The sequence below is a fragment of the Acytostelium subglobosum genome, assembly GCF_000787575.1.
Source record: "Acytostelium subglobosum LB1 DNA, scaffold: scaffold7, whole genome shotgun sequence".
Classification (NCBI taxonomy): Eukaryota; Evosea; class Eumycetozoa; order Acytosteliales; family Acytosteliaceae; genus Acytostelium; species Acytostelium subglobosum.
Window position 1 is genome coordinate 275,388 of NW_012236526.1, and position 22,109 is coordinate 297,496.

Genomic DNA, 22,109 nt, shown 5'->3' on the forward strand with positions numbered 1-22,109 from the left:
CTGGAGGATTCGGCCAGTACTCTGCCTTCATTCGACTTTGAATTGAGTTGTTGGTGGCAATGGCAATATCGCGACGACATTTGCAATGGCGACGGCATTGGCTGCAGGATCCACCATTGGCACAGCATTGGCAATATCAACATCATCGGCAATAGCAATGTCATTGGCTTCTGGCTCCTCAACTGGCACAAAGTTGGCAAGGTCAAGGGCAATATCATCAGCGTCATCAATAACAATGACATTGGCTTCTGGCTCCACCACTGGAACAGCATTGGCCAGAGCAACAGCATCGGCATAGGCAACGGCATTGGCAGCAGGCTCCATCATTGGCACGGCATTGGCAAGAGCAACAAAATCGGCAAAGGCAACGGCATTGGCAGCAGGCTCCACCATTGGCACGACATCGGCAAAGGCAACGGCATTGGCTGGCACAACATTGGCAAGGACAAAGTCATGGGCTGCTGGCTCCACCTCTGGCACACCGTTGGCAATAGCAACAACATCGGCAAAGGCAACGTCAAAGGCATGGGCAGTAGGCTCCACTACAGGCACGGGTGGTTGTACTTGGTTGGCCGTAGGGATGGCATCAAAATCATTATCAAGGTCGACAAAGTCCCAGACCTCGAGATCAGCGATGTCAACCATCTCTATGTCATTGTTGTTGTCGTTTATCTCCTCCACCACCTCCCTCTCTGCAACCTCCTCTGCCCCTTGATAGGGGACTGGACTTGCCTGGAGCAAGTTGTTGGGATGATTAAACTGTTGATAACCAACATTACGGGCGAATAATTGTGCAATCAACCTATTAAGGTTGTTGTCCCCCTTCGCATGAGCTTGTGGGTACATGTCTACTACTAATATGTTTGTATTGTATTGATCAAGTAATTGATTGATAATCTAGTGTTACAAAGAGATAATAATATGGAACGTTAGTGCGAGTTGTTATTTGTTATATGTTATAACTAGGAAGAGGTGTAGAGAGTGAGTGGGAGAGAGAGAGAGGGAGAGAGAGACTCCATTTATCGTGATCGCCTTCAATCAGTGTCACGTGTTCCCAATGAAAGTGTCACACTCACCCAGACCTTCATCATCACATCACCAATCAGACACACTCTTACCACACCACAAACTCTAAGGCAAGTTCATGTTGGGAACTCACCTATTTCATCCGAAGAAGTGTGTTGAAGAGTGTCCTACTGCAGGAGCGGATAATGGGCATCTATTATTGGTGTGAATGATTGAAGGCATGAGAGAATGGAGGGGGTTGATATGGTGTTCCAACAGGACTCTTCAAACAAACAAGGTGTTTATTGGACTGGCTGGACTGGACTGGACTGAACTGACTATCATGTCATGTGAAAGGGTTGCTACTGTTACTGCGATGATGATAGTTGTAATTGTGTTGTTGATGTTGTTGTTTGGGGTGCCCCAGAGCCAGGGTAATCATTCAATGATACCTCCTTAACATCGTTGAGTAAGGAATGGATCGATGGTAACCTTTCGCTACTACCACCCCCACCTCCAGCACCACCATTGGTTGGAGATGTAATGTGTAAATGATCGCTGCTGTGATTGAGACTATTGCTGTTACTGTTGAATAAGGGCATGCCTGTCGCAGAGGACGTCGAAGAAGATCTTGATGTCTTGTTTGAATGTTGTTGTTGTGATGATGATGATGATGATGACGATTGAAGTGGAGGCTTCTTGTTGTTGAGGATGGTGGTAGTGTTGTCGAGATGTTGTGACATGTAGTGGTGAGGAGGTGAGTGTGGAGGAGAGTACGAAGAGGACATCGTATGGGTTTGATGTTGATGCTGGGGGACAGATAGTGTATGTTGGAAGCCGCTGCCGCCACCGCCAACGCCAGATAAAAGACGCTCGTCAAGTTTGCGATCAAACTGTTTGAATGGCGGCGAGCTGATCATGTTGAACGAGGGAGGTGGATAATTATGTGAATAGTCTTTGTACAGTTCCCTCTCGTGTATTGGCGAAAGTGATCGCTCGGGTGAGTTGGGCATCTTGCTAATGTTTGGCAGCGACACACGTCTGATCGACAGTCGGTTGGGGAGTGGTTCGCTATGATGCGAGCCATAGTGGTGTCCATTGATATTGCTGCTCTCGAGATCGATAGAGTCGGTCATGCCGCTGGGTGATGTTACTTGCTGGTACTTGGAATATGGATGGAACTTGTGTGCTTCATCGCCCAATGATGGACGTCTATGTAGGGGAGAGGAGTATGGGTTGGCTGTTGTCGTTGTTGTTGTTGATGTTGGTGGTTGTTGCCATTGTCCTGCAAGTGGGTGAAGATAATGTTGCATCTGTTGTTGTTGTTGTTGTAGTAGCTGCTGTTGTTGTAGTTGCTGTTGTTGCTGTAGATGATGATACATGTAGGGATCTACATCGTCGTGATAGTTGCCTTGCGATCTAACTGATGTGAATGCTGATGTCACTGAAGGGAATGTCGGATGTGGTGAAGATGATGGTGAAGTTGGTAGTTTGTTGTTGTTGTTATTCTTTGTATTTGTTGATGATGTTGGCAATGGAGGAGTCTTTGTCGAATGCTTCTGAACAGGTTGTTGTTGCTGTTGTTGTTGTTGTTGCTGCTGTTGTTGCTGTTGTTGTAGAACTTGTTGCTGTTGTTGTTGTAAAGCCTGTGTGACCTTTGGAGACTTCTTTGTGTCCAACTTCCAATGCGTGACAAACGTCTTGTATGATGACTTTTGAACCGATATGCCTGGCTCTGAATTCCTTCTCTTCCGCCTACCAACATTATTGAAATCTGTTGGTGTCTGTGCTTTAAACTTCCAATTCTGATTAGATGCTGCTGCCGCTGCTGCTGAAGATGGTGGAGTCTGTGTCTGTCCAGTTGGAGGTGATGTTTGTGTCTGAGTCTGAGGTGATTGTGATTGTGATTTTCCATTTGTCGTCGCTGCTGTAGTTTGTTGTTGATTCAATGATCCTAATATTGATGTTGCTTGACTCTCACTATTCCTGCGACTATCAGAGGACACCACCAGTGATTCCTTTGGTGATGTTGGTGAACTCATATCTCTGTGTGTGTAGTATCTATATATTATATATAACTTTGATCGCTAGTTGTTGATTGTTGTTGGGCACCTGGTATTACACTTTAAAAATATAAAGAGTTAAATAATAATAATAATAATAATAATAAATAAATAAACTTAGTTTGTTAGTTTTGAAGATGGTATTGATGATGATGATGATGGAAGGTAGGAAGTACTGGATGGATGATTGGAATTGGATTATAGAATAGAATCAAATAACCTTTCTCTATCTCATCTCTCAAATAAACAAACACCAACTTGTTATGTTCAAAATGAATGTAATGAATGAACAAACAACCACGATCATACACACAACAAGAAACCAAACCAAACCAGACCAAAACTGAACAATTTTATGAAAGGGGGTGTTGTGGTTGTTGTGTCTTTGATTCCATTCATCCAAACTTCTCCCTCTTTTGATCATGAATGCATGCATCCCACCCACAAACAACACGAACACACCAATAAGCAACTTCAGCGATCTTGATTGCTTGCCTAAATATGGCCAAACGTTGTGTGCTTGTGGGCGCTGAGCCAAGTGAGCCCTCCCCTGAAGACCCAATGCAAAGTAAAGACCCATCAGAATCACCCGCAACTGTGTCTCTTGAACATTGCAATGTGTTGATTATTTACAATAATGGAAGGAGGTGTGTCTTTTTGATGGATTTTGTTGTCTGTTTGTGAGGTGGTGATCACATCAATCATAGGCGAGGGACGACTCCTAATGGGGCTTTTGAGGGAGCTGGACCAGACGGTGGATACTACTTGATCTAATCCAATGGGAAGATTGTTTTTTGGACATTGGTGTTGTGCTCTGTATGCAGATGAGTGCCATCAGATGGGTGATGGTGATGGCTGGTGTCTTCACATACATCTGCAGATGTTGATGACGATGAAGTCAGATTCGACTTGGTCGCTGATGGCGCAGCGGCAAACATCGATGGAACCTTGTCAGTGCAGCCGCAACATGAGAACGAGTGCACTTTGAGCACTCTGGCCTCGGGCGCCCCGTCGTCCACAACATTCGGGTCATCTTTAAACTCGATCAGTGAGCCAAAGAAGAAGTGCTGCATCACTGGCAGCTTGGACATGAGCTCGGACTTGTACATCTTGATCATGCCCTCGTTGACCTTGGACCAGTTGCGCACGCCACTAATGTCCACCAGCATGGGCGAGTGTTCCATCAGCGAGCCGGTCTTTACCTGCAGAATGAACGATATACATTGCAGGTACATGTATTTGTCGGCGAACGAGCTGACCACCTCGGCGCTACGGATTGACTTTGGTCGGATGTACTGATGTTCGATCAACTGCGAAGAACCAAATAGGAAGGGCAAGAAGTGGTAGTCGTCCAGGCCCCAGACACCGTGCGAACCCGCTGGCTCCAACCAGTAGGTGGCTTGAAGCTTGCGCATCAATCCAATGTAGCCATAAAAGACGTTGAGTACCAGTGCCGTGTAGTCCTCGCGAGTAAAGTAGCCGACTCTACACAGACAGTATAGGAAGCATATAAAGTTCAACTCGTGTCCACTGCCATAGTCTATACGTGTCCTATCTCCAAAGCTATTGTTCAAGTATACTGCCATCTCTTTGGATAATTCATCGTTATTGTTGTTGTCGTTGGCGTCATTACTTGATAATAGACCATTGATCAATGATGTCGACTCCTTCTCACATTGATCGAACCAATCTGCGAATGACTCATTGCCAAACCTTGTCCTCTTCTCTCTTGGTGGTATCTCATCAACCATCTTTCCAAGTCGTTCAATGATCTTTATCAACTTGTTGATGTTCTAAGAAGTAGGTTGAGTGAGTGAGTTGAGGGTATTCAACAACAACAACATGATCATTCATGTACACATAACATACTTCAGAGATGTGTCTTGGGGCATCGTTGGCAAGACCCTGTACACTTAGTGACATTTGAAGAATGAAACGTAGTAGATCATTGTATTGTACACTTGATTGGAACACCTTTAAGTCTCTACGTGTATGTATCTGTTTGGTTGGTAATGTATAACTACTACTACTACGACTGTATGATTGAATATTTTCATTTAGATCACAATCAACCAACTTTGATATACATTCAAAGTGATTATAAGGTGATGTAATAGTAGGCGATGTAGATGTTGTTGTTGTAGTCATCTTGTATATATATATGTATGTATGTAGGTAGAGATAGATAATAAATTAATGGAAGTGAAGTTGAAGTTACCCGAGGGGTGATGCTCATTCAATCAATCACCCTTTATTGTGGAAATGTCGGAAAGAGGTGGCGACGACGGGTCCTCGAGAGACTACACTTCGTTGTGTGATCGATGTACAATGTCCTCCCAAGGGACGAAACGCTAACATAATGTTTGGGTACTACTTAACCAAGATTACCCCATCCTCTTGGATTGTCATCCTTCCAATCGTCCCAATCACGTGTCTTTTTGAGCTTGGCAAGATCTTCCTCTTTGCCATCGTCTTGGTCTTCGTCGTCGTCCTCTTTCTTCTTGCTGGCCTCGCCTCCGGGTCCCTGGGCCATGCCGCCATTCTGCATCTCCCACAGCGCAGCCTGCTCTGGTGAGATTGTCGGCAGGATGTGACTGGGCCTAAACACCTTGTCCAGCATGATCTGTCGCCCATCGGGTAGTATCTGGAAGTTGCCAATGTTTGATGGCTTGGGAGGTGGAGGCTTGGGCACGACACCATTGTTTGCCGACTTGATCTTGTCAATCTCCTCCAACATTGTCAGCTCCGAGTCCATCATTTCCAACATTGCCACAGTCTTTACAATCGCGTCATTGAGTAACAACATTGCAAACTCTCTCTCCACCTCCTCATCGCCACAGTCTCCAGCCTCATCGTCAAAGCCATCCTTATTGCCCTGTGCCTTTATCAATGCCATACGTTTACTAATGATATACTATGTAGATATTTGATTGATTGACGAGTGTTAGGTTTGATTGATTAAGCGGTAATGTGATCATAACATACCGATAACTTTTGTTTTATCTCCTTCTCTCTCTTTCCTCTATTGATCAACTCGTTTCTTCGATTGGCTTGACTCTTTGGTGTGTTTACGCTGTCTGTTATCCTTGCTACAATAGCTGAATCGTCTGTATTCAGCAGTCCCAACCCTTCCATTGATTGTACAAACATGATTGCTTTGGTCTAGAGTACAAGACATGTTGTTAGAATGATTGAATGAATGATTGAGTGCGTGTACCAGACAGCCCAGTCGGACACATACCTTTGACCTCTTCAAGTTCTTTATACGATCAACATCAACTTGTTGTTGAAATAGTTCTGACATGTAGTATGGTACCAAGAGGTACTTTAATAGATCGGTTCTAATGTCATCGATCTCTTCATTCTTTGAGAAGAGTGCCTGTCGATCAATGGCCATTGAAGCCTTCATAAAGAAGAGTAATGCCGACTTGACACTGCTCTGATAATCGGGATCGTTTGTCGATGGTGCACTAGATGTCTGCAGATCACTCCATATCTTTTGACCATAAGTGAACAGTTGATAAAGTGAATCATTGTCGCCTTCGCCTTTTCTATCGTTATTATTATTGTTATTATTGCTTGAGGCAACTTGAGTGCTTAATGAAGTGGTCGGTTCTGTCCTTGTATCATTGATTGAAGTAACAGTACTGTCTTCTTCGCTCATTATTTGTTATGTATATATATGTATATTTGTATTTGTTCAAATGAATGAAGTTGAAAGAATGTGTGATTTCTTCAAGTTTGAAACATTTTGCTAATTTCTTGAATCAATCAATCAATTATTTAATTTATTGATGATAATGGAATGATTCCAAATTGTGACAATCCTTGGGAATTATTGATTAAACAAACAGCATTGGATTGATCCAACTTGCGTACATGTACTTGAAGTATTCTACCCAATTCTTTTGGCTGTCCACATGCAATTGTAATGTGATAGTCAATGACATTTGGTGTTGCCAACACAGCCTTTCTAACATACTCTGCTTGTCTATTGCTCTTAGCACCACCTCTAGCATATCCAACAACTTTTCCATTGATAGAGAGTGATTTTAAAGTCTTGGCCGGTGTGTATCCTTCATCTCGAGAAGGACTGTATTCCCATTGCACAGTGAAATGATCAACAGGCTTCAGACAACGACCGGTGTACATTGATGAAAGATGAGTGAGCCCACCAGGGTCATTGAACGTCCCACTAAAACAATATGACAATCTCCTGAGTGATGATGGCAAACCAAAGAGATGATCACGACAGTAGCCATCAAACTTGAAGGAAATGAGAGTTGGTGGAAATGTTCCAGGCGGGATTGAAGTATATTCAACTCCATCTCTACCCAAGTCCAATGTAGTTACTGATGAAGGGATCATTCCAGGTTTGATGCCACCCTTTATAGTGTATCCAATCTTGAGCTCAACAATTGTGTCGGATAGTTGACCTGTGATCTCAATGATTGGTGTACCTTTACCTTTGTCACCATACTTGTAATCACTCATTATTGACAGACTCTCTAGTGCCGAGGGCAGTTCTGCAGTGATCAGGGCATTCCTGAATCCTTCGAATGTCAGTCTCTTGAGTGTGGGTGGTAGCCAGTCCATGCCAAGTGATGATCGGTGCCATATTGGAAGGTTCAAAGTGTGGAGTGATTGTGGCAGTTGACCAACTTGAAGTGTGTACTCCATAGCTTTGTTCTTGGCAAGTGTTTGAAAGAATGTGAGTGATGTAAGGCTTGATGGCAATGTCCCAGGTAGAAGTGAGTTGATGAACAATTGACCCAGAGACAGAGTGAGGAGTGATTCTGGAAGCATGCCTTGTTCAATTACTTGTTCAAAGCACTTTCCAAACGTTAATGAAGTATTTGTGGATGGTAAGGTGCCACGTGATAATGGATTATTATACTTTGCACCAAATACCAATGTTGTGATTCCAGATGGGAGTGTTCCAGGCAACAACTCATGATTGAATGAGTCTCCAAACTGTAGTTCTGTCAAGCTGGAGGGTAACATATCTTGATTGATCGTATGTTTGAATAGTTTGGCAAAGTGAAGTGATGTGATTGTATCAGGTAGTACACCTAACTCCAAAGGCTTTGTCGACTTGTATATCATTCTTTGTTGAGGTGGAAGTTGAAAGTTGGGTCCAATGTATTCGAATTCAATCATTGGCAATAGACTAGGTAACAATACAATCAATCGTTTGCATGTCAATCCAAGACAGATTGCATCCAATCGATATCTGTTTTGTTCTTCGACAACTTGTAGATTTGAAATGCCTCTTGTAGGTATATTTATATTCTGATCACCAATCAAATGATTAAAAATCTTTGTAACAACTTGAACTGTTAAAGTGTCCATTATAATAAGTAATTATATTTATAACAACAAAGAATAATAATTTTAATGTATGATTATTATCCCTTTTGCCAAAGTCGTAAACTAACGAACGAATTTTCTTTCTCATTTTCCTCAAAGTAGTTGGGAAGATAACAAAATTGATTAGGGAAGTGATAATATTCAAACAAATATACCAGCATAGGTGTAGACAAATACTCATATTACTCACAATTGTGATATTAATACCTACCAAAACATAACTTATGGTTCGTACCATTCCATTGAATGTTTTCAATGATCCAAACATTGTTGTGTTATCATGGGTTTGCAAACAGTGTGGGTCTCACTGGAGTGTAAAGATTTGAGCCCATTTTGTTGTTGATTGTGGAGAGTAATGATGATTGATACTGAAGTGATTGATTGATTCAGGTCTAAATATGGATCAATGACATCATCATTATTGGACTAGCATAGACAGTTGAATGAAACGCCATTGAAAGATAATGATGAAGTTCATGGATCTATACTTACCTTCAACTTGGCCACCAAAGAACAATCAACCATACCCTTTGGAAGGCATATAAATTCGTTTTGCTTTGATGGACAAGACACAGTTTACATTCTATATCAAGACCACTTCATCAGCATGTCATTGACAACCTGGCAGCAAAAAGATCTTGCTACCTTCCCTCATTGTAAATTGGATGGTAGTACAAGGTTGTCCAACAACACCTTGGTCTACTCCACATCAAAGGTTGGAACTATTCTCTTGATTCAGGGCACTCATATGAACTTCTCATACTCAATCAAACGCAATCAGTGGACCAAGATCAATGATGTCGATCCACTGAGTACTATTAATAGGCTTGATCAAGGAATATGTGTATTGTTTGATAAGAGATAGAAGTACTGATCGTCCCTCATTTTACCAATCGTTTAATCTTCCATTCATTCTTCATTCAACAAATCTTTCCAAACATACATAATAAATATTACTAATACTTAATTATTAAGAGTTGAACATCTTTTTGATCGGGTATGTGCCCAGCGGAAGTTGGGAAATTGTTTGCAAAGTCACTTTTTATTCATTAGGTATAAATTAATTGTTGTTAGTTATAACAATCCATCAATAATAGTAATATCACAATCATATATATACTTAATCATACAATCAAACAAATAATAATATTAATAGTATTAATAAATGGATATAGTTAACAATGTTGAAGGACAAGAGGATGAGACACTCTGCAAGACACACAACCATGTCAATGAGTTGATATGTATTGATTGCAATACATTGATATGTATAGGGTGTATAGGTATAATGCATTAGAGACACAGCATTGACAATGCTATCAACTTGAGGTCCATCATTCAACAACAACAATACAATGATTCAACTAACAATAGGGTAAAGTTGTTATGGTCCACTCTACAACAAATGGCCACAAGACATCAATCTTTGTGAAGGAGGTCAGCAACAGATTCACATCAATTCATGATATGCTTGTCATTGAGGAGCATAAACTCACCTCATCAATCAAAGAAAACATGCAACAGTTATCAACTTCGATGACCAACATCATTGATGAGATCAACTACATCAATAGCATCTTCAGATCTGCTACTTCCAACCTGTCCTCTGATTTTGACGATGACATCGTTGAACTTATTCAGTCATGTACATTCGATCAATTCATTGAGAAGACAAGCACAGTGACACCTCAATCATCTTCCAATGCCATTGAGCCCACCATCACTGATAATGACTTATTAAAATTGATTCAAAGTATGGTGGACAAGACTCAATCTAGATATCATTTGGGTAGACGATCGACTCTGGTGATTGATACCAATGCAGTGGATACAATCAAGGATCAGCTTAGATCATGTTTCAATCTCCTGAAGGAATCAGACACTGTGAATTTCACTCATGGACTCGAACACAATGTGATGTGCATTGGTGATGGATATCACTCTTTATACAACCCAATCCACCATTGGGTGGGGCAGCTGTTACGTCCTTTTGCTTTGATGGTCGTGACATTGTGTACATGGAGAATCAAGGATACTTGGAAAGCATATCATTGTCAACACTTGAGCACAGATATCTTGCAACACTCCCTCGTTGTAAATCATATGACAATGCATTGTATGCTGAGAACAACATGGTCTACTGCACATCAAGAGAAGGAACAATACTTTACTTTCAAGGCACTCACATGAACTTCAGTTATTCAATCAAACGCAATGAGTGGACCAAACTCAACGACGAGGATCCAATGGAAGACACAAGACTCGTTCAAGGAACATGTGTATTGTTTGATAGGACATAACTCAATATCATCTTTTATATATCTGTTGTCAATTTGAGAGTTGAATAAACTAGTCCAGTGAGTGAGAGTTCCGATCATCCATCGCCACTCCCCATTATAACTTTGATCACACAGATACTTTTTATTCATAAAGATCACGATCTAACAATAACTAATATCTCATTAAGTACGAACGGTTAACAAGATAACCAACATGTAACAGACAGAACAGACAACATCAAGTACCAAACCTTTGTTAGGTGCGATCCCATCGCCATCACCAACCACAGCCCATCAACCAAGGCCACATCATCCTTCATCAATATGGTACTCATCATACTATATCAAGGTACAACAACTAAATATATATATATATACATCTTCAAACAGATAATATCACTATGTCAATCAAAGATGTGTTTGTGATGCTGGTGATGGTGATGGCACTCGAGTGTGGAAGAACTGTTGGCCAAGTGATCGATGTTAGAGTGGTGTCAGAGTATAGCTCATTGATCAATTGTAATGTAAAGGTTGTACTGGTTGTCAATGATACATCGCCAATCACAAACGTACTGTTGTTTGGCCGGACAAACAATATAATAGACAGTGTCACAATGTTTAATGGTTATCAACATGTCAAGTTTAGCAAGCAAGTTGGCGTACAGTCCGCACCCCTCTTCTGGGGCGATGCCGGCGTCATTGACAGTATCAACCAGACGTTACCTTGGAACGCTACATTCACATGTCCGATCATTCCCACCACACTGACCGTGACGATGTACTCTGGACCCTTGGTCAGGAATAGAGTGTTCCCATCTCTGAACCTATCCCCACCCAACCACGATATCTTCCAGGCGACAGTGTCAACCAATGATCCATTCAGTAGTACGATTGGAGCGTACGACTGCAACGCTTCGATATATGTATGCCAGATGATACTACTCAGACAGGGCCCCGGTGGACCCGCAGTGTCAAGTCTCTACCAGTTGCTACTATACCCCATTGGAACAGACGTGGGTGACTACACCAAGCCCATCAATCTCACCATTACTAGCTATGGACGTACGGCCTACTTTGTCCTCCCGCCATTGACCAACAACACAGTGACCAAGACTGATAGCTCGACTGTGTTTGATCTGAGTCTAGAGACTGGACTGGTGCCAACGAGACCAAACGCGATGTATGCATCACGTGTCTCATCGACGAGCTCAGATGCACTGTACTTTATCTACTCCAACGTATCGTCCACCAACCAATTGATATCATACTTCCGAGTGTTCAAGCCAATGCGCACCTATCCCAATGGCCTTGTAGACAACTTTGCACTGGCTACAATCCAATTGCAACAGGTCCAGATATTTGAAGCGCTGACCACTCCTTCCGCATTCCCTCCTTTCATCAAGACTCCATGTATGTGTGTCCCATAACGATCAATCACATGTCCACCCACTCACTCAATCAATATGACTCTTAGACGTAGCACCAACTATCCAATCAAGTAGAACACAAATGACAAACTGGACTGGGGGCATTCAGTTTAGAACCAACTTTGTATTGCCAAACTATCGATCTTGCTACTTTGGATTCAAAATGACGTTGATGGGACCCGATGACAGCTTCTCCTATCCATTTGGCGTCAAGAGTATTGCCGATGGTGGCAACACCACCTTGTCCGTCACCTACTACGTCAGTGGCTATATCCCCAACAACCAAGGAAGTAACCTTAGATGTTACTACGCCAATGTTGTTGTTAATATGCCAGCGTTAATCAATTATAGTATGTTTATTATGATGATACCCCCTTCATTCAATCAATCACTAACTCAAGTAATCTAATCAATCTATTCAGCTGATGGTACATCACCATTTGTGGAATCATTCCAGATAGTACCAATTGGTGGATCAAGGTACTTGTTACGAACAACTATTAGTGATGCTGAATCTGGATTATCAAGGATGATGGTGTATTTCTCAACAGGTGAAATGTATCACATTGATCATTTGGACTTGTATCAAGGCAATTCAAAGTATGGCTATTATGAGAAGCTACTTGAGTTGAACACTCCACCTGGCCAGACTGTCAAATACGATCTCATGCTGATGAACGATGCCAACAGGATATCAATGACTGACGTTGGATACTCCTCGATCACCGGATCACCAGTAGGATTCAGGACCGCAGCATGTAAGTATTCAATCAATCATTCAATCTCGAAGATAGCTCACTCACTAAAACATGATGATAACTACTAGATGATATTGGAGCACAAGACTTGATAGTGTTCTACTTTGACAAGTATGTTATGGATGTGAGCACGTCATCCATGGATAACAAGTTATACATCAGCTCTCCAAAGATATTGCCAAGTTGGAAGGTGACATTAATCTATGGCTTAGTGGATGAGAATCCAAGTTACCAGGCCGACGCAACATATAACGCTACACTTGGATTGTTTGTCCTTCCATTCACCGTGCCCACTTGTACAATCACTCGTCAAATGCAGTATTACATCCGTGTGATGCTTCCTCCTGGTAACTCTTACACCGTCTTCTCAACAAAGGATATGACAGGCATTGCTGGCACCCTAATGATCGATGGCGCACTCATCCAGAAACAGTTCCCAACAACATCAATCGTCAACATCAAGTCAACATGTATGTACATCAATCGACCTCACTCGTATCATTCAATCAATCATTCCAATAACTCACTCAAACAACTTGACTTCATCATATAGCTGGTGATGAGTTACCACCAATGATCACTGAATGTACAGCAATACCTGGCAAGACAGTGGACTTGACATTGAACGGAAAAGCGACAATGATTGGTTGGGCATTCGTGATTGAGGACACTGGCAATGGATTCTTGAAAGGAGTGATTAATGTGATTAGTGATGTCGATGGTCAAGTGCGCAGATTCGAGTTAACACCGGCCAACAAGACTGGTGGCGACCAGTTTACAGGCAGCTACGTGATAATGTTCCAAGTGGACCCCAACTATCGCAGTCAAACATTCACATTCCTCGACATTGAGGTGTTTGACACCTCAATGAATCGTGGCTACTACTCAACAGTCGATTCAGACACAAGAGTTGTGTCTCCATTGGCCGCCAGCATGACCGCCACTCGTATACTCGAGTTCAATATCCAGTTGATAACAGGTATGTTTGATTGATTGTTGTGTACCTTTGAACCCTGATCCTAACCCTCATCCCAACCAACCATTCAATAATTGATTAAACAGGCACAACAGATATAACTCCACCTGTTCTTGAATCATTGGAGGTACTAACACCAACTGTGGATGTTGGATCACATCTAAGGAATGTTGAGGTCAGGTTCACGGTGCGCGAGTCTGGCTCTGGATACAGCTTACGTCACATTCCGTCAGTCTATATCACTGGGTACATCTTTGAGACCTACAAATTGGCCACATCCGAATCATCAATGGTACAAGCTGGTGACCTCTATACATTCACAGCATCTGGAATACCTCCATATGGATTCGCAGCCAAGACCAGTGGTGCAGTGGCCGGTGGATCGACTTTGGCATTCATCTCTGTCTATGGATTGGTGGACAACAGTCAAAACATCAATGGATACGCCACTGAGGACCTGCCAGTCTCACCACAAGTGGCGAGGACCGTTGAGATCGTATACACTCACATCACACCAATACTGGAAAGAGTCGAGCTTGGACAAGGAGTGATCACAGTGTTTGGAAAGAACTTTGGACCCAATCCAACATTGGTCGATGCACTCAACATCAACAATCCAACAGTGTTGTTCACCAAATCATTTGGATCAGTTGTGATTGCCGTGTTCAACATTACAGATGTTGTTCGAGTTGAAAAGACATTGTTGATACAACTCAGGAATCAACCAGACAACTCAACATACTGCTCCAACACTTTGAGCATAAGATATATTCCAGGACCTGAGGCACCAGTCATACCACTACCGAACATCACATGTCCAGGTTCGCCACCTTGCTCCAACCATGGTGATTGCTCACCTACCTTGGTTGTCAATGTAACGACACATGGTATGGAGATGATTGTTCATCACGTAAGTATTATCTAGTCAATCAATAAATGTAATACTAACCAATGACTCCAATGCCAACAGAGTCAGTACCAACGACACCAGTGATCAATCCAGATAATCCATCGACAGTGTATACTTTCAATGAGACGACAGGAGTGACTATTGTTGGTGAGATTGAGATTATCAGAGTGAGAGTATTGGATCAACTTGGCACAGAGTTGGCATCATATCTATTGAACCAATGGAACACATCAAGCACATCGAGTCAATCACGAGATTATGTTGCTCAATATGGACCCAATGATGGAAGTAATGTTGGTGTGATCAAAGTGAATGTAAGATTGTTCACAGAGGATGAGGACGTCAAGTTTGCAGGAGACATACTCCCAATGAAGAAGAACACGATCAAGTACACAATCACACTGGCCAACTATACATTCCCAAGTCTGTTGGACACGATGCAGGTTGTGATGCGTGCAACAATCAACACGACTGATTCCAACTCATGCTCAGTCCAACAATATGGCTACACCGATGGAGACAAGGACAACTTGTTCTGGATGCGTGTCAAAGTGCAGAGCTATAGCATGTATGGTCACTTTATCCAAAAGGCAATGATTGATGACAGAGTGTCTGCCGTGTCCAACATACTGCTCAATGACACTGTTCAAACAGTGGCCAACAACACTCAATCGTCACAAACATTGATTGGAATCAATGTATCTGCATTCACAAGACAAGCCTACCTGGATCCAGACTTTTTGTTGCTTCTGGATATTGATGATGCCAAGGACATTGATGGTGCATTCTGCAGGCAATCCAGTTCATCAAAGCTGTCACCATTGGCCATCGCTGGAATAGTTGTATTATGTGTTGCCTTTGTCGCGGCTATTGCTGTTGGCATTATGATGCGTATGAAGTCAATCAGAAAGCAGAGAAAAGAAGTGAATCGAATCAATGTCAGGCTGTCTGCACTTAAGTCTCAGCAGCAACATCAAAGTTAATCAATTACAATTGTAATAAATCAATCAACTCCGATCGGAGTTCAACCCAAGAAGATGGAGAGACAGAGCCAATGTGCATCGTTTCTGTTTGAGAATTATCCAAACAGATTTGTCCATGATGCAATCATCCCCAATCAGGAGGGATGCAAGTTCAGACCTGACTTTAGGTTGGAGACAGATGACACCAATCTTATTGTCGAGGTCGATGAATATTCCCACTTCGGATATGATCTGGTCCAGGAGAAGGATAGGATGATACAACTGGCATCCATTGATGGCAAAGAATCCACAGTGTTCATTCGATTCAACCCTGACCGTCAAATCAATAATGGAACGATCTCAAAGGTGGGAATTGTAGAGAGACTGGAGTCCTTGAAGAGTGAGATTGATCACTGGCTCACCTTCGATGCTATGTCCGGATGCAAGGTGGTCTACTTGTTCTACAAGAACAAACCTATCAGAGTAGAGGTTGATCTTCCTATTCCCAAGCCATCTACAACTACCACAACGACAACAACCTCAACATCATCAACGTCGACAACGACTACAACACCCAAGACCACATCATCCAAGACAACATCATCCAAGACACCAACACCAAAGACAACAACACCCAAGACAACATCATCCAAGACATCAACACCAAAGACAACAACACCCAAGACATCAACACCCAAGACAACATCATCCAAGACAACATCATCCAAGTCAACAACACCCAAGACAACAACACCCAAGACACCAACACCCAAGACATCAATGATGACTTCAACATCCACGACTACCACAACATCAATGAAGACCACACCAAAGAAGTCCACATCAACTACAACACCAATGAAGAACAGTACATCATCCAAGACATCCAGCAGTTCTGACAACAAACGTAAACAATCCAATCAGTCAGGTCAGCCTTTGAAGAAGTCAAAGACAACGGAGCCAATAATCATCGATGATGATGATAGTGTGTATTCCAGAACACGATCAATCAAACAATCTGAAGAATATCAAATATACAGACTAAATATATTAACATCATGGAGACACCAGTCAATGATGCAATGTTTTATTCACCTACCTTTAAGAGGTACGAGTCAGTGTCGTTCTACGCCAACTTGTTGAGCGCACTGAAGAAGAAGAGCTATATTGGAAGCCCGAATCACCTCAACCACTACCAATATTGACTTCAACGTTCAACAGTTTGATATGGATAGAAGATTGGAAGCATATGAGGATTCCTTTTTACAGATAGCACCAATTATTGACTATCCCCCCGATATCTTCAACAGATATTCGATTGTGGACACCAGTTCAATCAACATCTCTGAACATGTGGAGGGGTTCCCTCGAGAGGTGACCACCTGTCGAATGATTATCGACACCACCATTGTTAAGATAAGAAGACCCTCACCAGGACCAAACAATCAAGATCTCCAAAGGTCCTTCTACAGCGGTATGTTTCTGTTTGTTTTTAAAATAATGCAGCGCTATCAAGTTAACTCACCGACAACAACTAATGTGTCGTCAGGCAAACACAAATTTCATGGCATCAAGTTTGAAGTAGGAATCCGACTGGATGGCTACATCGTTTGGGTTGGTCCTCCTCAACCAGGAAGCAAGCATGATTTAACCATCTTTGACGATGGAGAGTTGGCCAATGAGTTACTGCCTGGTGAGAAGATTTTGGCCGACTCAGCCTACGTCTCAAAGAACCACCCATTCGTTACACCAATTAAGAAACAGAGGAATACCAGAACAGTCACCAAGTTCCTCACAGTTGAACAACGCATCTATAATTTCCAGATCTCAAGATTGCGTATCAAGATTGAACACTGCTTTCCAAAGGTCAAGGCTCTCACGATGTTTGGCTCCACCTATAGATCACAGCGCCACCACCTCGATCTATACTTCCGCGCAGCATGTGCCCTCATTAACTTTCAAAGCTTTGGAGTATGTTGAGCGATTGGTATGTTACCAAAATGAATGTAAATAAATGTTTGTTCTAGTCTTCAAGTCAAGTACCAGTGATGAATGTTTGAATGTTTGATCAACAGAGGAATACGTGTATTCCCAAAAATCTAATATACACAGGTGGTGGACACTTGTCCAGCATCGATAAGACAGCTGGTATGGTCAAATATATTCCAGCTGATGGGCAAGCCACAGCGCCAATACGATCAGCTGTTCACGCCAGTGATCGAGTCGTGGCTGGGCGAGGTCTCGGTATGTATTATCAACAAGTTGATGACCATTACTTTCAATCCACTAACTATTGAATGACTAGTGAGGATCACATGGAATCAGTGGGCTGGTTCTTACAGTAAGATGAGTTTGTTTTCTATTAAGGATAGAGTGGACACTACTATTGTTTATAAAGTATCATGCTTAAGACAAGTATGAATGTTTATCACAATATATAAATTGTTATTGACTGGTTATCAGTACAAACAAGATGAGAGTGATGTTTATTGACAGAGGTAGAACTGTTTAGGCAATGAGTGGACCAAACTCAACGACGAGGATCCAATGGAAGAGACAAGACTCGTTCAAGGAACATGTGTCATTGGCATCACCTCAACAACAATCTCGCTGGTTATGTCCAGCAGGTTGGTCAGACAACCGCCAGAACGGGGGTTTGATGTTGGGTGTGCACAGGCTTTTTTGTCGCTGGCCTCGTGTCTGGCTGATGTCTCGTGCTTCCGCTCCAGGTACAGGATGGAGCCCAGTGTGGACGAATATGGCCGTGTCATGGACATGGAAGTGTCGTCCATTGACATTGACATTGACATTGCCTATATCCATGCTTGTGTAGTAGAGATAACAGCCAATGTTATATTGATATTTGATTCCTCTGTCAAGCTTCAGAACTGGTGTCCAATTTCAATGAACTGTTTGATTGTACCTTCTCCTCATTCTCATCTGCATTCCTACGTTGTTCAAGAGGTGAGTGTGATGTGTTAGTACAGTTGATGAGCGTGACTGTCCATGTTGTACAACGATAATGAGTCTGTCAAGGCCGGAGCCATTCTTGAACAAAGTGATTTACAGTCAATGATGATCATTCCAAGCATTGAACTGAACATAGTTAATATGCATCCTAATGTCGCGAAGTTAGCGCACAAGGAGGTGTCATTAACACAACAAGGCTTACCTTATAATGCAAGGTGTCCAATTCTATTATCTTTTATACATTAGAATACTAACTTGAATGAGGATTACGATCGATTGCAGTCAATGTCCAATAAGATGCAGTAGAACTGTTACATAGCCATTGTTATTTGTTTGGAATTGTGTGTGTTTGAGTTTAGAAATGAAGTGGAAAAACTGTTGCTTTGGCGACTGCCAACAAAGTCAAAGGGTATTGTAATGATGTTCTCCAAAGACTGGTATGTAGCGCAACTATGGCCAGTCGCGCCATCGCTTAAATAGCGAGAGCATATTAAGAATAATTAAAAAACTTTGTAAAAAAAATGTATGATTATGAGTACAAACAAGATGGAAGTGATGTTTATTTATTGGAGAATAGACGAATAGACAACTGCCAAACGAGCTATTTAAGCGATGGCGCGACTGGCCATAGTTGCTATGCCACTGAAAGAGGTTAATTAGACATTAGAGTTAGTAATTATATACAATTAGACATGTTTCCAGTCAGTTTTGATCAAGTTGATCAAGTTCAAAATACATACCAGTTGTTGTTTCTGTCCTTGGACATGAAGATGTATCCCTCAACACCCCAGTCAGTTCCCCAGGAGTTCTTGACGATCCAGAAGTTTCCATCAGCAGCAGATGGGGTACCAGAGCCGTAACCGACGACGAGGACACCGTGGTCAAGAGCAGTGGTGGAGCATGAAGCCTCGTAGTAGATACCAGAGGTGTACAGCTGGAAGGAGTTGTGGGAGGCATCGATGGCGACGGAGACTGGGCCAGAGTTGGCTTGGGTCTCGAGGTCGGTCTCGGAACCAGAGGTGACGTTGACGTACGATGAGATGGTACCAACAGAGTTGGCAGCCTTGTATCCACAGGTGTGGGATGACTTGCCCTTGTATGGGTATGACTCCTCAGAGTCGAGACCCTTGTTGGCAATGACGTACTCGAAAGCAGCGGTCATCAAACCACCATCACAACCTTGGTTTCCGTAGGACCATGAGCAGTCCATGAGGTTCTGCTCGGAGAAGGCAACGAGGTTCTGGCCAGAGATCTGGTGAGCACCCTCAACACCTCCGGTGGTGGAGAAAGACCAGCATGATCCACATTGGCCTTGGTTCTTGATGGCAGTGACGGCACCCTTGGCTCTCCAGTCGACAAGGTCGGCGTTGACGTTCTGGACACGTCCGAGCTTGTTGGTCTTGGCGGCGGCGAGGTACTGGGTTCCGTCAATGACGGTTCCCAAGTAGACACGACGGTACTCCTCGTTGGAGATATCGGCAAACTTGTTCATTCCGAGGACGGTGGCAGATCCCTTCTGGTTCCACTTGTGGACGAAATCGAAGTTCTTCTTGAAGGTGGCGTAACGGGAGGCGAACTCAACGTTGGCATACTGGCGGTCGTACTGGACCATCCAGTTGGTGAAGGCACCTTGGTAGTGGGACTCGGAGAAGAGCTGGCTGGCGGAAGCCAAGCTGACCAGCAAAAGGAGGGCAAAAATAATCTTCATTATTTGTTGTGTATAAGTATATATTATAAGTTAGATGTTGTTGAATGATTTGTCAAAGGCCAAGTCGGTGAATACTTATGCTGCATCTGGCCTTTGCAGGGTCATTGATTCACAAACAAAAAGAAATTAAAAAAAATCAAAGAGTATCAACAGAACTATGTTTGATTGCTCGTTGGAATGTTCGTTCCCGCACAAACACCCACCATAGTTCAACTCCTAAACCTCCCTCTCCAACTCCAATGGATGAATGGGAGAATGGTGTGTGTGCATGTCATGGATGATGGAGGAGGAACCAAAAATCAGAAAAAAAGTTCGTCATGCCCCCATCCTGTCACATGACACCCACGTTCCATTTCCAAACAGGTCTTTGCCTCGCGAGATCTTTTAAGACATCTCTAACACACACGATTTGCTTGTTGATTGGGTAGCCATTGGATGGCTTGATGGGTGGGAGGATATTCGTAGTTAATGTTGTAGTAGTTGACCACACGCAACTTACTCATCACTCATTGATAGATAGTAACTATTATCTAGTATGTGCTCGAAATATTTGTGTGTGTGTAATTGAATACAGGAACGATGTTGTACCTCGTCCCGATCTTTGCCACATTAATCATATATCCCAACCCCCCCATGAAGCCATCATCCTTGAAGAACACAAAAGTCCCGTCTGTGGGATTTCATAGTGCTGCCAATGTACATCGGAGGCTCACGTCATTGTAATTGCCAAGCCATTCACACACGCACATTGATATCAATATTGTTCTGCAGAGAAATCTCCGAAGCTGTAGAAGGCTCTAATGAACGTTCTTTATTTGTTATTAATTAATATCTTTATTGAGTATCATTGAATACCTCCTATCCGATTGTTCATTTGATTATTCTGTTCAAACACACATCACATTTCATTCCTATTGTTTACCCATCAATCAACCAATGGAGTCGGATGGAATGAACCAACAACATGTTCAACATCATCATCATCGTTAAGGTGGTGTCACGAAATTGAATGCATAGGAATCTATATTCTTCCTTCTTCTTCAATCTTTAATTAAACATAGGAACAACATATGTCACCCTAGATGGTTTACTATTATTGCAACATCATTCAATAGTGTTGGTGAACAACAAACAATCATTCATTTAGTTAGATGATGGAGAAATAGAGATAGAATTGTCATTCATCCTGGGTGATGACACCAAGGTCTTTATCTTTTTTATTAAGTTTGTTATTATTACAACACAATGATTGAGATAAATAGATAAACAAATAGAAATATAGATAATATTGATTTGGAACTATTCCATCAAACCAAATCATTTATGACACATCCCATAATAGTAATAGATTCTCACCTAAGATCGGCAATCTAATTCAAGATGGGTGTGTGTTGAGATTGGTGGAAGTGGGTGTGTTTGACCGACCTATCCGAGTGTGTGTTTGTGTGAATGAATGAATGAAGGTAGTAATGGAAAGAAGGGAAGTGTGTGTGGGTTAGTGAGGGAGTGTTTAGAGTGGATGGATGGAGGGGATAGAGTGTGAAGGCTACATACCCGTCGGTATTGATGATGATGAGCATGTGATGAACGATGGATGTAAAGCACTTTAGTGAGCACATGATGTTGATGCTGCTGATGCTCCTGGTGCTGTTGTTTTAGTTGTTGTGATTGATTGATCGAA

The 22,109-nt window shown here is 42.3% G+C and overlaps 9 protein-coding genes across 9 annotated transcripts; 3 read left to right on the top strand and 6 right to left on the bottom strand.

The window, feature by feature from the left end:
- Nucleotides 1-27: 27 nt before the first annotated feature.
- On the bottom strand, nucleotides 28-645 carry SAMD00019534_039940 (hypothetical protein; the record flags this gene model as incomplete). The annotated part of the gene is made up of 1 exon (XM_012900499.1): nucleotides 28-645. One exon carries the CDS (start codon nucleotides 643-645, stop codon nucleotides 28-30), a length of 618 nt encoding a protein of 205 aa, XP_012755953.1.
- A 728-nt stretch (nucleotides 646-1,373) lies between these two features.
- On the bottom strand, nucleotides 1,374-3,047 carry SAMD00019534_039950 (hypothetical protein; the record flags this gene model as incomplete). Its single annotated transcript, XM_012900500.1, has 1 exon — nucleotides 1,374-3,047. The coding sequence occupies one exon, from the start codon at nucleotides 3,045-3,047 to the stop codon at nucleotides 1,374-1,376; it is 1,674 nt and encodes a 557-aa protein (XP_012755954.1).
- A 791-nt stretch (nucleotides 3,048-3,838) lies between these two features.
- Nucleotides 3,839-4,991, bottom strand: SAMD00019534_039960 (hypothetical protein; the record flags this gene model as incomplete). The annotated part of the gene is made up of 2 exons (XM_012900501.1): nucleotides 3,839-4,861; nucleotides 4,938-4,991. 2 exons carry the CDS (start codon nucleotides 4,989-4,991, stop codon nucleotides 3,839-3,841), a joined length of 1,077 nt encoding a protein of 358 aa, XP_012755955.1.
- Nucleotides 4,992-5,448: 457 nt separating this feature from the next.
- On the bottom strand, nucleotides 5,449-6,729 carry SAMD00019534_039970 (hypothetical protein; the record flags this gene model as incomplete). The annotated part of the gene is made up of 3 exons (XM_012900502.1): nucleotides 5,449-5,982; nucleotides 6,054-6,119; nucleotides 6,310-6,729. Coding segments are annotated over 3 exons (1,020 nt in total), but the record flags the coding sequence as incomplete, so codon positions are not given.
- A 181-nt stretch (nucleotides 6,730-6,910) lies between these two features.
- SAMD00019534_039980 (hypothetical protein) lies at nucleotides 6,911-7,664 on the bottom strand (the record flags this gene model as incomplete). The annotated part of the gene is made up of 2 exons (XM_012900503.1): nucleotides 6,911-6,980; nucleotides 7,051-7,664. 2 exons carry the CDS (start codon nucleotides 7,662-7,664, stop codon nucleotides 6,911-6,913), a joined length of 684 nt encoding a protein of 227 aa, XP_012755957.1.
- Nucleotides 7,665-11,118: 3,454 nt separating this feature from the next.
- SAMD00019534_039990 (hypothetical protein) lies at nucleotides 11,119-15,771 on the top strand (the record flags this gene model as incomplete). The annotated part of the gene is made up of 7 exons (XM_012900504.1): nucleotides 11,119-12,127; nucleotides 12,192-12,494; nucleotides 12,567-12,902; nucleotides 12,971-13,372; nucleotides 13,456-13,881; nucleotides 13,965-14,765; nucleotides 14,849-15,771. 7 exons carry the CDS (start codon nucleotides 11,119-11,121, stop codon nucleotides 15,769-15,771), a joined length of 4,200 nt encoding a protein of 1,399 aa, XP_012755958.1.
- Nucleotides 15,772-15,825: 54 nt separating this feature from the next.
- SAMD00019534_040000 (hypothetical protein) lies at nucleotides 15,826-16,955 on the top strand (the record flags this gene model as incomplete). Its single annotated transcript, XM_012900505.1, has 2 exons — nucleotides 15,826-16,735; nucleotides 16,822-16,955. 2 exons carry the CDS (start codon nucleotides 15,826-15,828, stop codon nucleotides 16,953-16,955), a joined length of 1,044 nt encoding a protein of 347 aa, XP_012755959.1.
- Nucleotides 16,956-17,139: 184 nt separating this feature from the next.
- On the top strand, nucleotides 17,140-18,051 carry SAMD00019534_040010 (hypothetical protein; the record flags this gene model as incomplete). The annotated part of the gene is made up of 3 exons (XM_012900506.1): nucleotides 17,140-17,224; nucleotides 17,300-17,721; nucleotides 17,863-18,051. The coding sequence occupies 3 exons, from the start codon at nucleotides 17,140-17,142 to the stop codon at nucleotides 18,049-18,051; spliced, it is 696 nt and encodes a 231-aa protein (XP_012755960.1).
- Nucleotides 18,052-19,325: 1,274 nt separating this feature from the next.
- SAMD00019534_040020 (hypothetical protein) lies at nucleotides 19,326-20,428 on the bottom strand (the record flags this gene model as incomplete). The annotated part of the gene is made up of 2 exons (XM_012900507.1): nucleotides 19,326-19,362; nucleotides 19,461-20,428. 2 exons carry the CDS (start codon nucleotides 20,426-20,428, stop codon nucleotides 19,326-19,328), a joined length of 1,005 nt encoding a protein of 334 aa, XP_012755961.1.
- Between the last annotated feature and the right edge of the window lie 1,681 nt (nucleotides 20,429-22,109).